This window comes from Ovis canadensis, chromosome 10 (genome assembly GCF_042477335.2).
Source record: "Ovis canadensis isolate MfBH-ARS-UI-01 breed Bighorn chromosome 10, ARS-UI_OviCan_v2, whole genome shotgun sequence".
Lineage (NCBI taxonomy): Eukaryota > Metazoa > Chordata > Mammalia > Artiodactyla > Bovidae > Ovis > Ovis canadensis.
Window position 1 is genome coordinate 30,062,351 of NC_091254.1, and position 12,059 is coordinate 30,074,409.

The 12,059-nt window shown below is 45.9% G+C and overlaps 2 protein-coding genes across 2 annotated transcripts in view; one reads left to right on the top strand and one right to left on the bottom strand.

Annotated features, from left to right (window-relative positions):
* ERICH6B (glutamate rich 6B) overlaps positions 1–12,059 on the bottom strand; it is a 52,579-nt gene that overhangs the window by 6,106 nt on the left and 34,414 nt on the right. Inside the window, exons 8-10 of the mRNA XM_069602104.1 lie at positions 9,319–9,494; positions 2,202–2,287; positions 1,895–2,047 (exon numbers count right to left, since the gene is read on the bottom strand). Of these exons, the coding sequence (XP_069458205.1) occupies positions 1,895–2,047; positions 2,202–2,287; positions 9,319–9,494 (415 nt within the window). The remainder of the gene's footprint in view (positions 1–1,894; positions 2,048–2,201; positions 2,288–9,318; positions 9,495–12,059) is intronic.
* Positions 10,985–12,059, top strand: part of CBY2 (chibby family member 2) — a 116,170-nt gene continuing 115,095 nt past the window's right edge. Inside the window, exon 1 of the mRNA XM_069602107.1 lies at positions 10,985–11,068. The gene's annotated coding sequence lies outside the window, so the exon portion shown is untranslated. The remainder of the gene's footprint in view (positions 11,069–12,059) is intronic.

Sequence of the window (12,059 nt, forward strand, 5' to 3'; positions counted from 1 at the left end):
CATTATTTCATTTTCTTCTATGGTTGAGTAATACCCACTGTATATATCTACACACACACACACACACACACACACACACACACACACACACACACCAGATCTTCTTTATCCATTCATCTGTGGATGGACTTCTTTTTTGGATCAGATTTTTCACCTTTTCTGGATATATGACCAGGAGTGGGGCTGCTGAATCATATGGTAGCTCTCTTTTTAGTTTTTTGGGGAACCTCCATACTGCTTTCCATCGTGGCTGCACCAATTTATATCCCCACCGACAATGTAGGAGGGTCCCCTTTTCTCCATACCCTCTCCAGCATTTATTATTTGTAGACTTTTAAATGATGGCTGTTCTGACTGATGTGAGGTGATATCTCACTGTACTTTTGATTTGCATTTCTCTCATAATAAGTGATGTTGAGCATCTTTTCATGTGCCTATTATCCTTCTGTAGGTCTTCTTTGAAATGTCTGTTTAAGTCTTAAAGACTTTTTTTTTGTTAGGTTGTTTGGTTTTTTTAATATTAAATTACATGAGTTGTTTGTATATTTTGGAAACTAAACTCTTGTTGGTTGCATCATTTGCAAATATTTTCTCCCAGTCCATGGGTTGTCTTTTCATTTTGCTTATGGTTTCCTTTGCTGTGTAAAAGCTTTCAAGTTTTATTAGGCCCCATTTGTTAAGTTTTGCTTTAATTTCTTTTTCCTTGGGAGACTGATCTAAGAAAATATTGTGATGATTTATATCAGAGAAGGTATTGCCTATGTTCTCTTCCAGGAATTTCGTGGTGTCATGTCTTATATTTAGGTCTTTAAGCCATTTCGAGTTTATTTTTGTATATGGTGTGATGGTGTGTTCTAACTTCGTTGATTTATATGAGGCTGTCCAGCTTTTCTAACACCACTTGCTGACTAGACTGTCTTTTCTCCATTGTATAGTCTTGCCTCCCTTGTTGAAGATTAATTCATGGTAGGTGTGTGGGTTTATTTCTGGGCTCTCTGTTCAGTCCCAATGATCCATATGTTTGCTTTTGTGCCAGGACCACACCATTTAAATTACTGTAGCTTTGTAATATTACAGACATCAATTTCTCTACAAATGGCCCTCCAGGAAGAGCAGATACACCTGAGAACAAAGTAGTCAACTAGCAAATGGTGTTGAAAACCTCATAACAGGGAAAATATTCCTAAAAACCAAAGCCTGGAGGGTGAAAATATATCTTTGGAATTAAAATTTGGCCTTAACTATCCAGAAGTATAAAGTTGGCTCAAGAGAACATTCATTCTCCACTTTGTGACCACTAGAACAGAAGGCAAGGGAGAAATCCTGAAAAGACAGAGTTCTTACACCAAAGAGATGGAGAGAAGTTCTAAAGTGACTGAGTTACCTTGAATGGGTAAGATGAGGTTCCCTACCATTACCAGAAGCGGGAACATAACAGCCAAGTTAGTTACAATGACATTTTTAGAAGTTATGTTTTTAAAATACAATACATGTATCTCTCCAGTGCACTAACCATACCTTTCTCTCCATGGCACCTGGAACAGAGGGGGCACTGGGTCTTTCTAGGGTCATTCTTGTCAAGTTTGATTCTTAAGTGAGAGAAGACGAAACCCAAAGCTTACTCCAGCTTTTGAGCCTGTGATTGCTATGTCCTGGAGGGGAAGCAATGGTGCAAAAAGGCTGGGGCACCATCTGAGGTCAGGGACCCGTCTTACAGGCTCATCACGACACCCAGCTCCCCATGTGTGGGTTGGACGGATGAATTCTAAGTGAATGAGAGAGAGAAAGAGAGGCTTACCCAGAAAGAGGACGGCTTTGCAGACTGGGACTCAGAACCTTAATCACCGTGCTTCTCCGCAGGGAGGGGTGTTTGGGACTCACGCCCCAGGCTTACCAGATGTCTCCATTTTCGTCATGGAAGGTGGCATGGCCAGAGTTGTTGATGAGGGCCCGGATGCACGTTTTTGCACTGTCTTCCAGAATGATGTACGTGAACTTGCCCTCTTTTATACTGAGGATGAGCATAGCCAGGTGTCCTGATGGGTAACTGGGAGATGGTTAAGGCACAAGTAGTCCCTTGGGGTCCCCTGCAGAAAGCAGAGAGCCCTGCAGAGCAATGCAGGCCCCAGTAAAACCCATGCCCCGGCCCCGAAAGACAGACTTTCCTGGCATCGTATGTGTCCCTGTGTTCCAGTGGATACTATATCTGGCCTGATCCATCAGGAAAGAGAATTTGGAAGATAATCTCATTGGGGTAGAAAGTTATTTTTCCATCACCTTGAAGTACCTAGGGAGAAGAGAGCAGCCTGTGTTGTCACCAGAAGGCTTGACATGTATCTACTTACTCTCTGGTTCCTGCACGCCACCCACCCTTCACTCCCCGACCCATTACCACCCAACTTGCTGGGAATTCCAGAAGGGAACCTTCGCAGGGGCTTGGTTTACCTGTCTCCATGCTGAGGAAGCTGAAATGGACCACTCTGTGTTTGTGTGTGCAGATTTTAAACTATCATTTCAATCTAATAATTATCAGTTATATTAATTTCACAGGGCTACCACAGCATAGTACTGGGCAATTTTAAATTGTAGAAATTTATTCTTTCACAGCCGTGGAGGCCAGAAGTCTAAAATCAAGGGGTCAGAAGGGTCAGTACTTTCTAGAGGCTGGGAGGAAGAATCGATTCCATGCTCTCTCCTAGCTTTAGTGATGACCTGCCGTCCTTACTCACCTTGGTTTGTCTGTGCAGGGTTCCGACATCTTGCTCCATCTTCTCTGAGTCACACTCTTCACTGTCCTTCATAAGGACGCCAGTCATACTGGGTTAGGGGCCCACCCCACTCCAGTATGACCTCATCTGAACTAATTACCAACTTTCCAAACAATGTCATAATCTGAGTCAGTGGGGTTTAGGATTTAAACATATCTAGGGAGGCACAGTTTCACTGATAACATTAGTATATTCAGGTATTGTATCTCTGTTTGACTCAGTTTTAGTGAATTCTATTTTTCTAGGAAATTATTTTATGTAAACTTTCAAATTTATTGTCATAAAATTTTGTGATATAATATTTTCAAAAACTCTCTACTGTCTCTAAGTTGGGCTTCCCAGGTGGCTCAGTGGTAAAGGATCCGTCTGCCTATGCAGGAGATGTAGGAGACGTGGGTTTGATCCCTGGGTCGGGAAGATCCCCTGGAGGAGGAATTGGCAACCCACTCCAGTATTCTCTCCTGGAGAATCCCATGGACAGAGGAGCCTGAAGGGCTACAGTCCACGGAGTTGCAAAGAGTCGGACACGACTGAGTGTGCACACATGGGCGTCTCTTAGTCAGGCCCTTGTCTTCATTCTTTATCATATATATGTTTTCTTTTTTTTTTTTTTCTGGATCATTTGCCTGGAGATTTGCTTATTTTACTCATTTTTTCAAAGACCCAGCCTTTTGGTTTGCTCGTTCTAACATTTTTTTGTTTCCCAGTGCATCAATTTTTGTTCCCAGCATTATTTTCTACATACGGCTGCTTTCTCTGGGTTTTCTATATTAGACGATGTAGTTTTCTTCTAATTCCTTGAACTGAACATTGAGCTCATTGATTTCCATCTTGCTGCTTCTTCACGACCCTCTTCCTCCTCCTCTTCTTTAAGATAGGCATTTAAAACTATAACATTTCTCTCAAAATTTTAGCTCTTTCCTCCAAGTGTAGATACTTACCTTTCATTTCATTCTGAGTATTTTAAAATTTCCAGTATGCTTTCCTCTTTGACACACAGGTTATTTACAGGCGTATTTTTGAGTTTGCAAACGTATGAGTTGCTTTTGGCTATGTTGTTAATATTACCAATTAAAATCCACAGGGTTGGGACTTCCCAGGTGGTCCAGAGGTTAAGAACCCACCTTCCAATGCAGGTGATGGTGGTCTAGTGGTTAAGAACCCACCTTCCAATGCAGGGGAGGCAGGTTCAATCCCTGGTCGGGGAACTAGGATTCCACGTGACTCAGGGCAATTAGGCCTGCAAACCGACACAGCCAAAAGTTTATATAGAAATACTACAAAAAAATCTGCAGGGGTAAGGCAGCAGAGTCCATATGATATCAGCTTCCCACCCACACCTCCATCTTTGGCTGTGCTGGGTCTCACTTGCGGCATGTTGGATCCAGTTCCCTGACCAGGGATGGAACCCTGGCCCCCTGCATTGGCAGTGGGGAGGAGTCTCAGCCGCAAGACCGCCAGGGAGGCCCTGGTATCAGCTCTTTAGTGTTTGCTAAGTGTTTTGTGGTTACATGTGTTGCCACTTACTGTAGCTACTTCACTTGTGCCTGAGAATGATGCGTGTCCTCCAGGGGCCTGGAGTCCCCGTCAGACACTGAAAGGCAAGCCTTTTCTCCTGCTTCCCGCACCCCACTCACTCTCGCTAGTCTCGTTTTCCAGCTTCTGTTTCTGTATTACCTCCCTTACGTTCTCATGTACCTTTCTACGTGTGTATGTGTGCTCAGTCATGTCCGACTCTGCTACCCCATGGACTGTAGCCGGCCAGGCTCCTCTGTTCAAGAATACTGGAGTGGATCGCCGTTTCCTTCTCCAATATACTCTTATATACTCTAGGTTTAAATACTGTACATATGTACTTCTGCATTTAAATACTGTACATTTAAAAGGACTTTTTTATAAAACATTTTATTTGAATTTCCCAGGTGTTTATAGCAGGATGCCTTTCCCGGTCATGTTTTACCCTGCGTTCCTCTAACTAGGTGTCAGATCAGTGGTTTTCAAGCTCTTACTTTTAATGACGGAAGAATCCTTCACTCAAGAGAGCTCACTGCAGAGTGCCAAAATCTGAGACAATGAAAGAAAAAGGTGCGGCTGGTTGATGAGGAGCTGCTGTGGACTCCGCGGGGCATGGCCTTCATTGCCCAGGGACCGCTCCACCAGGTGATGACGAAGATCCTGTAACTGACTCTGTCCCTACATCCAGCGTTTGCACTCAGCACGTGACTTCCACAGCACAGTGACCCTAGAGGAGGCGCTATCATTTCCCCCGCTTAAGAGAGGCGTTCCACTAGATGGCACTAGTGGGAAAGAATCGGCCTGCCAGTGCAGGGGACGCAGGAGATGCCGGCCTGATCCCTAGGATGGGGAAGATCCCCTGGAATAAGAAACGGCAACCCGCTCCAGTATTCTTGCCAGGAAAATCCCATGAACAGAGGAGCCTGGCGGGCTACAGTCCATGGGGCTGCAAAGAGTCAGACATGACTGAGTGAGCTACACAAGGCTATGCAATGAAAGAGGAGCCAGACTCCCACAGTCTGTCCCTGCCACCCCCCAGCCAGCAGGCTCATCCCTGGAAAGGCACGTCCATCCATTAAGCTCCCAGCCACCTTGCACATTTACTCGACAAACCACTGCTCTCTCTCTCTTTTTTACCCTAAAGAAAGCACTTTATAAGGACATCTATGGTTGGCTTCTTCCCGGGAACCGGTAAGAAGCTTCTAGATTTTGCTCACGGGGGAGGATTTTATATTTTAGGTCTTACTTTCAAAAGCCACCCGAAGCCAGAATTTCTCGATACACTTTCTTCTCATCAAATTCACTTGTCATGGAATGACATTTTCCTAAAAACAAGAAGCCACGGGCAAAGAAAAATCCCTGACACAGAGAGAGAGTTGTTCCACTGTCCCTCGCTGGGAAATATATCACACAAAGCGAAAAGGATGAATCTAAGAATTCTGGCCTGAGCAACTGAGAAAAAGCTGTATTATCACTTAGTAAATTGGAGAACACACGAGACTACTAGGAACTAACATTTATGTAACATCATGCAGGTTTAAAGCACCTCTGCATATAATGTAGACTTACGTTTTTCCAACAATTTTGTGGGATAAGTATGGTCTTATTATCTTCACTTTACAAGTCAAGAGAGTGAGACCCAGAAAAACATACATGATGGTCTTAAGCACAGAGGTTGTGTTATTAGTCAGGGCTACTTAAAAAATATGCCCAGTCAGACAGCTTCTCCCCACCTCCGCCACCAGCCTAGTAGAGATGCACGTCATCTCTCACCTGCATTAATACCTGGCTTTCAGCTGAACTTCCTGCCTTTACTCTTGCCCCCTTAAGCCTGTTCTCCATAGAGCAGCCAGAAAGATTCTTCTAGAGCTTAAGCCAGAGGATGTTCCCCCTGCTCTGGCCCCTCCAGTGGCTCCACAGCATCTTTTGGATAAAACCACGACCCACAAGGCTCTCCCTGACCCAGACACTGAGCTCATTTCCCATCCCTTTCTCACTTGCTCACCGCCGTCGTTGAGGCTAAGGGCCTCAGGGCCTTTGCATGTCTTAGCTCTGCCGAGGACACTCCTCCTCCAGGTCTCTAGCGGCTCACTCCCTCTTTTCGTGCCTGCCTAGGCTCAAATGGCACTTCTGCGACTGCACCAAAAGCATGACAGTTACTCCTTTCTCAGCCCAGCAACTCTGGAGCCCCTCATCCTGCTTGCCTTCCTGCGGCAATACCTAATAATACCTGCCTTGGCACTGAGCAGAATTTTGTGCGTTGACTGTTCAGTTCAGTCACTCAGTCGTGTCCGACTCTTTGTTGACCCCACGGACCGCAGCACGCCAGGCCTCCCTGTCCATCAATAACTCCTGGAGTTTACCCAAACTCATGTCCATTGAGTCGGTGACTGCCATCCAACCATGTTGTCCTCCGTCCCATTGACTGTGTGCTCAACTAAAACGTAAGTTCCATCGCTCCCAAGGCTTTGCTTGTTCACCTTGTAGCTCCAGCACCTAGAAGAGGGCCTGGGGCATTGTACGTTCTCAGTATATATTTACAGAAAGCAGAGAGTCCGTCACAGCTTCCTACTTTCCCCTTCACTGCCTTTTTTTTTTGAACTCTGGACCTTACTAGCTCATGTGACTAATTGAGACTAGTTTTCACTCATGGCTTTATAGTGTCCATCTTTATAAATATACCATCTGGTTGGCTTTTACAGATAGGCTATATTTTTTAGAGCAGGTCACAGCAAAATTGAGTAGAAATACAGAGATTTCCCATAAACTCTCTGCACCCCCACACACATGCACAGCCTCCCCCCACGATCAACATCCCACACATGGTGTACATTTATACAAAGAATCTACACTGCATATCACCATTACCCAGAGTCCATAGTTTACACTGGGGTTCACTCCTGGTATTCTACATTCTGCGGGTTTATACAAATATATAATAACATATGGTTTTCCCTGGTGGCTCAGCTGTAAAGAATCCACCTGCAATGCAGGAGACATAGGTTCAATCCCTATGTTGGAAAGATCCCCTGGAGAGGGAAATGGCAACCCACTCCAGTATTCTTGCCTGGAGAATTCCATGGACAGAGGAGCCTGGCAGGCTACAGTCCATGGGGTCTCAAAGGGCCAGACGTGGCTTAGTGACTAAACAGCAATAATAATGACATATATCTACTGCTACAATACAGAATGTATGCATGGCCCTAAAAACCCTCTGTGCTCCTCCTGTTCATCCTTCTTCCCAAATACCTGTCGACCACTGGGTCTTTTCACTGCCACCGTAGTTTTTGCCTTTCCCATACTGTCATTTAATTGGAATCATACAACATGTAGCCTTTTTGGACTGGCTTCCTAGACTTAGTGATACACATTTAAGTTTCCTCCATGTCTTTTCATGGCTTGATAGTTCATTTCTTTTCAGCACTAATATTCCATTGTATGGATGTACCACAGTTTACACACACATTTACCATGCAATTGCTTTTTGATATAGATTTTAAATTTGTGGAGGGAGGGACCTACATATTATAGATTTCCTTTCCTCTACTCCCAATCCCACCCAGTTGCTTACTGTAGGCCCTGCAAAGAGAAGTGTTTCAATGACAATGACCCCAGTTAAAGTCCTGGCCAATCTGTGATAAACCACACACTCAGCTGTGCCTCCTGTATATGGGACCTATTTGTCTTGTTTGTGTTCACATTGTGTATTGGTCCTGACAGCTCTCTGAGGGCATGTGTAGTTGTCCCACCTGAACCATCCCCAGCCCCTCCACCCTCAGTTCAGTTCAGTTGCTCAGTCATGTCTGACTCTTTGTGATCCCATGGACTGCAGCACGCCAGACTGCCGTGTCTATCACCACCTCCCGGAGCTTACGCAAACTCATGTCCATTGAATCAGTGATGCCATCCAACCATCTCATTCTCTGTCATCCCCTTCTCTTCCTGCCTTCAATATTTCCCAGTATCAGGGTCTTTTCAAATGAGTCATTTCTTCCCATCAGGTGGTCAAAGTATTGGAGTTTCAGCTTCAGCATCAGTTCTTCCAATGAATATTCAGGACTGATCTCCTTTAGGATGGACTGGTTGGATCTCCTTGCAGTCCAAGGGACTCTCAAGAGTCTTCTCCAACACCACAGTTCAAAAGCATCAATTCTTTGGCACTCAGCCCTCTTTATAGCCCAACTCTCACATCCATACATGACCACTGGGAAAACCATAGCTTTGACTAGATGGACCTTTGTCAGTAAAGTAATGTCTCTGCTTTTTAATATGCTGTCTAGGTTGGTCATAACTTTTCTTCCAAGGAGCAAGCATCTTTTAATCTCATGGCTGCAGTCACCATCTGTGCAGATTTTGGAGCCCAAGAAAATAAAGTATGTCAGTGTTCTCACCGTTTTCCCATCTATTTGCCATGAAGTGATGGGACCGGATGCCATGATCTTCGTTTTCTGAATGTTGAGCTTTAAGCCAACTTTCTCGCTCTCCTCTTTCACTTCCATCAAGAGGCTCTTTAGTTCTTCACTTTCTGCCATAAGGGTGGTGTCATCTGCATATCTGAGGTTATTGATGTTTCTCCCGGCAATCTTGATTCCAGCTTGTGTTTCATCCAGCCTGGCATTTCGCATGATGTACTCTGCATATAAGTTAAATAAGCAGAGTGACAATATACATCTTTGACATACTCCTTTCCCAATTTGGCACCAGTCTGTTGTTCTATGTCTGATTCTAACTGTTGCTTCTTGACCTGCATACAGATTTCTCAGGAGGCAGGTAAGGTGGTCTGGTATTCCCATCTCTTTCAGAATTTTCCACAGTTTATTGTGATCCACACAGTCAAAGCCTGTGGCATAGTCAATAAAGCAGAAGTAGATGTTTTTCTGGAACTCTTTTGCTTTTTTGATGATCCAGTGGATGTTGGCAATTTGATCTCTGGTTCCTCTGCCTTTTCTAAATCCAGTAAATCCCGACCCCCACCGCCAAACAAACAAAAAAACCCCTGGACAAAATGCAAACACCAGGGCACTGCCACAATTACCTTAATCCTGCTGTTGATCCAGTCTGTATCTAGTTCTAACGTCTTCGTACGGCGAACAACACGACGAGCTTTTTTGACTTCTTTCTCTGGCTCCACCTCCTCCTCCTCATCTTGTGGTGGTATATTACAGAAGTGAAATGTGAACACGCTCTCTGCCGTCCTTTGGCTAACTATGGCTTTGGTAGAAAAGAGAAAGAACACTTAGATCTATTTCTCTGAAGGAACCCAAAGAGAGTTTGAGAAGTTGGGATATCGGCCATATTTCCCCAAGCTCTCTCATTTTTTCCCATTCATTCTTTCATCCCACACACACTTATTAAGGGCCTGTGAGGTGCCAGCTCAGTGTCAGATGCCCGACCCCACGGTGAACACCATCCAGTCCAGACTTGGGGATGCGAGGGGTGACACACCAGCCACGTGCCAGGAACAAGTGAGGCTGCTGAGTCTGGTAATTTCAAAAAATAGGCTAAAGTGGAAGTCATTAAAATAAAAAGGAAACATACCTTAAGCATGCTATTTTAACTTAAAACACAAATGTATACTAACAAAAATTTTATTTTTAATTGGAGGACATTGCTTTCCACTGTTGTGTTAGTTTCTGCTGTACAACAAAGTGACTCAGCTATACACATACATATATCCCCTCCCTGTTGAGCCTCCCTCCCACACCACCATCCCACCACTCTAGGTCATCACAGAGCCCTGAGTGGAGCTTGCTGTGCTGTATCAGCAGGCTCCCACTAGCTAGCTATTTTGTACATGGTAGCTAACACACCAATTTTAAGTGCAGGGCTCTGTGATCACGTTTGCTCAAACCCCATTCATAATTTATTATCTATCACTTTCAACTCTGGCAATTTCTACATAGTCTGAGTGCAGGACTGGACTTGAAAAAAAAAATATGTATATCCCCCAGCCTTTTGTGTGTTTGGTGCACGCCTAGTTCTAAGCACTATTTGTAAGGCTACTTTCTTATTGAGTCTTCTCAAAAGCATTCCACTTAGTTTTCACAGCAGCAGCGAGTTTCTTTTTCATCTTCATTCTGGTTCATTTTTATAACTATTGAATTTTGGAGTAAGCTACTAGCAATGGTTCCGCCCCCCCCGCCGCCCCCCCCCCCCCCACACTCCAGTACTCTTGCCTGGAGAGTCCCATGGGTGGAGAAGCCTGGTGGGCTGCAGTCCATGGGGTCGCGAAGAGTCGGACGTGACTGAGCGACTTCACTTTCACTTTTCATTTTCATGCACTGGAGAAGGAAATGGCAACCCACTCCAGTGTTCTTGCCTGGAGAATCCCAGGGACGGGGGAGCCTGGTGGGCTGCCGTCTATGGGGTTGCACAGAGTCGGACACGACTGAAGTGACTTAGCAGCAGCAGCAGCAGCAAGGACTCTTCCCGGGGGTTGGTCACCAGGGGGCGCCGCAGTGGGAGGCGCGCAGTCGCTATCAACCAGGATGCTCTTCCCCGCAAGGGGGCTGCTCACCCCCGCAACTAGATTTGGGGGAGGTCAGTTAGAGAGCTTGGCTGTCCCACCACTGGGGCCAGCACAGCGTTGGAGGAGGTGTCGGAAACGACGTGACAGCTTGTTGACCCGGGAGCTGGACGGGGCATGGAAGTCTCCCCAACCCCTTCCCGGTCCTTGGAATGTACCTCCTGCCCACGGTTCCCACACTGGGAACCCTTTGCAAGGATGTAGCCTCGTGGGCACTATGTTGTTGAGCCCACCTGGATGGATGCATCCCTGAAGCCAGGTAAGGCCTCCATTTAAACTGTAAGAGTCTGGCCGGTGGAGGTGGAAATCTACAAGTCTTGCGCCGCCGGAGCCGTGCGCAAGTCGGGTGTAAGTTCTCTTGCAAGTAGTTCTCTTGCTTTTTAAACCTGCCGCCTACAGTGTGGAGGGGACTGCCTCTCAGGTCTTTCCTTGCCCTCTGCTTCTTCTTGTTGTTCAGTTGCTCAGTCGTGTCCAACTCTTTGCGACCTCATGGACTGCAGCACGCCCTGTCCTTCACTGTCTCCCGGAGTTTACGCAGACTCGTGTCCATGGGAGTCGGTGATGCTATCTTACAACAGCTGATTTAGAATTTCACCCCAGGAACTCTGAGGTTGCCAACACAGAGGGCAAGGTGCCATCGGAGCTCACAGGGACCCTGTCCAGGCCTGGAGGTTGTGCACAGGGTGGAAATTGTCTCTAGTTTGCCAGATGGAATTCCTAGCATGAATGCTGCGTGGTTGAAGGCTAGCTTAGTAATAACGGGTCACTCTGGAGAGATAGGCAGGGCTAGGTCGTTCCTTTATTCACTCACTCAGGAAATATCCATTGTGTTCACCTGTGCCAAATATCCATTGTGTTCACCGGGGCTGGCACGGTGCCTGCTGCTCGTACTCATAGGGGAGATGGACGCTACCCAAGTGAACAGGTCAAAACTTCACCTGCTGGTGGCTAGGTGTGCCCCGAAGAAACAGCAAGCAGATGAGAAGAATGGAAAATTATTGTGGGCGTGTGTGCACACTGGTTTGTAAAGGGTAGCCAAAGAAACAGTTTCTGAGAAGGTGACTTTTAAGCAGAGACCTGAATAAAGTGAGGGAGCAAGTCACAAGGATATTGGCGTGCAGAGTGCTCTAGCCAGAGGACTGCACGTTCAAAGGCCCTGTGGTAGGGAGGCCTGCTCATGTGATGAATAACAGAAAAGCCAGTGTGTCTGGAATAGACAAGAGCAAGGGCCTTTGAAGCCACGTGGGGAA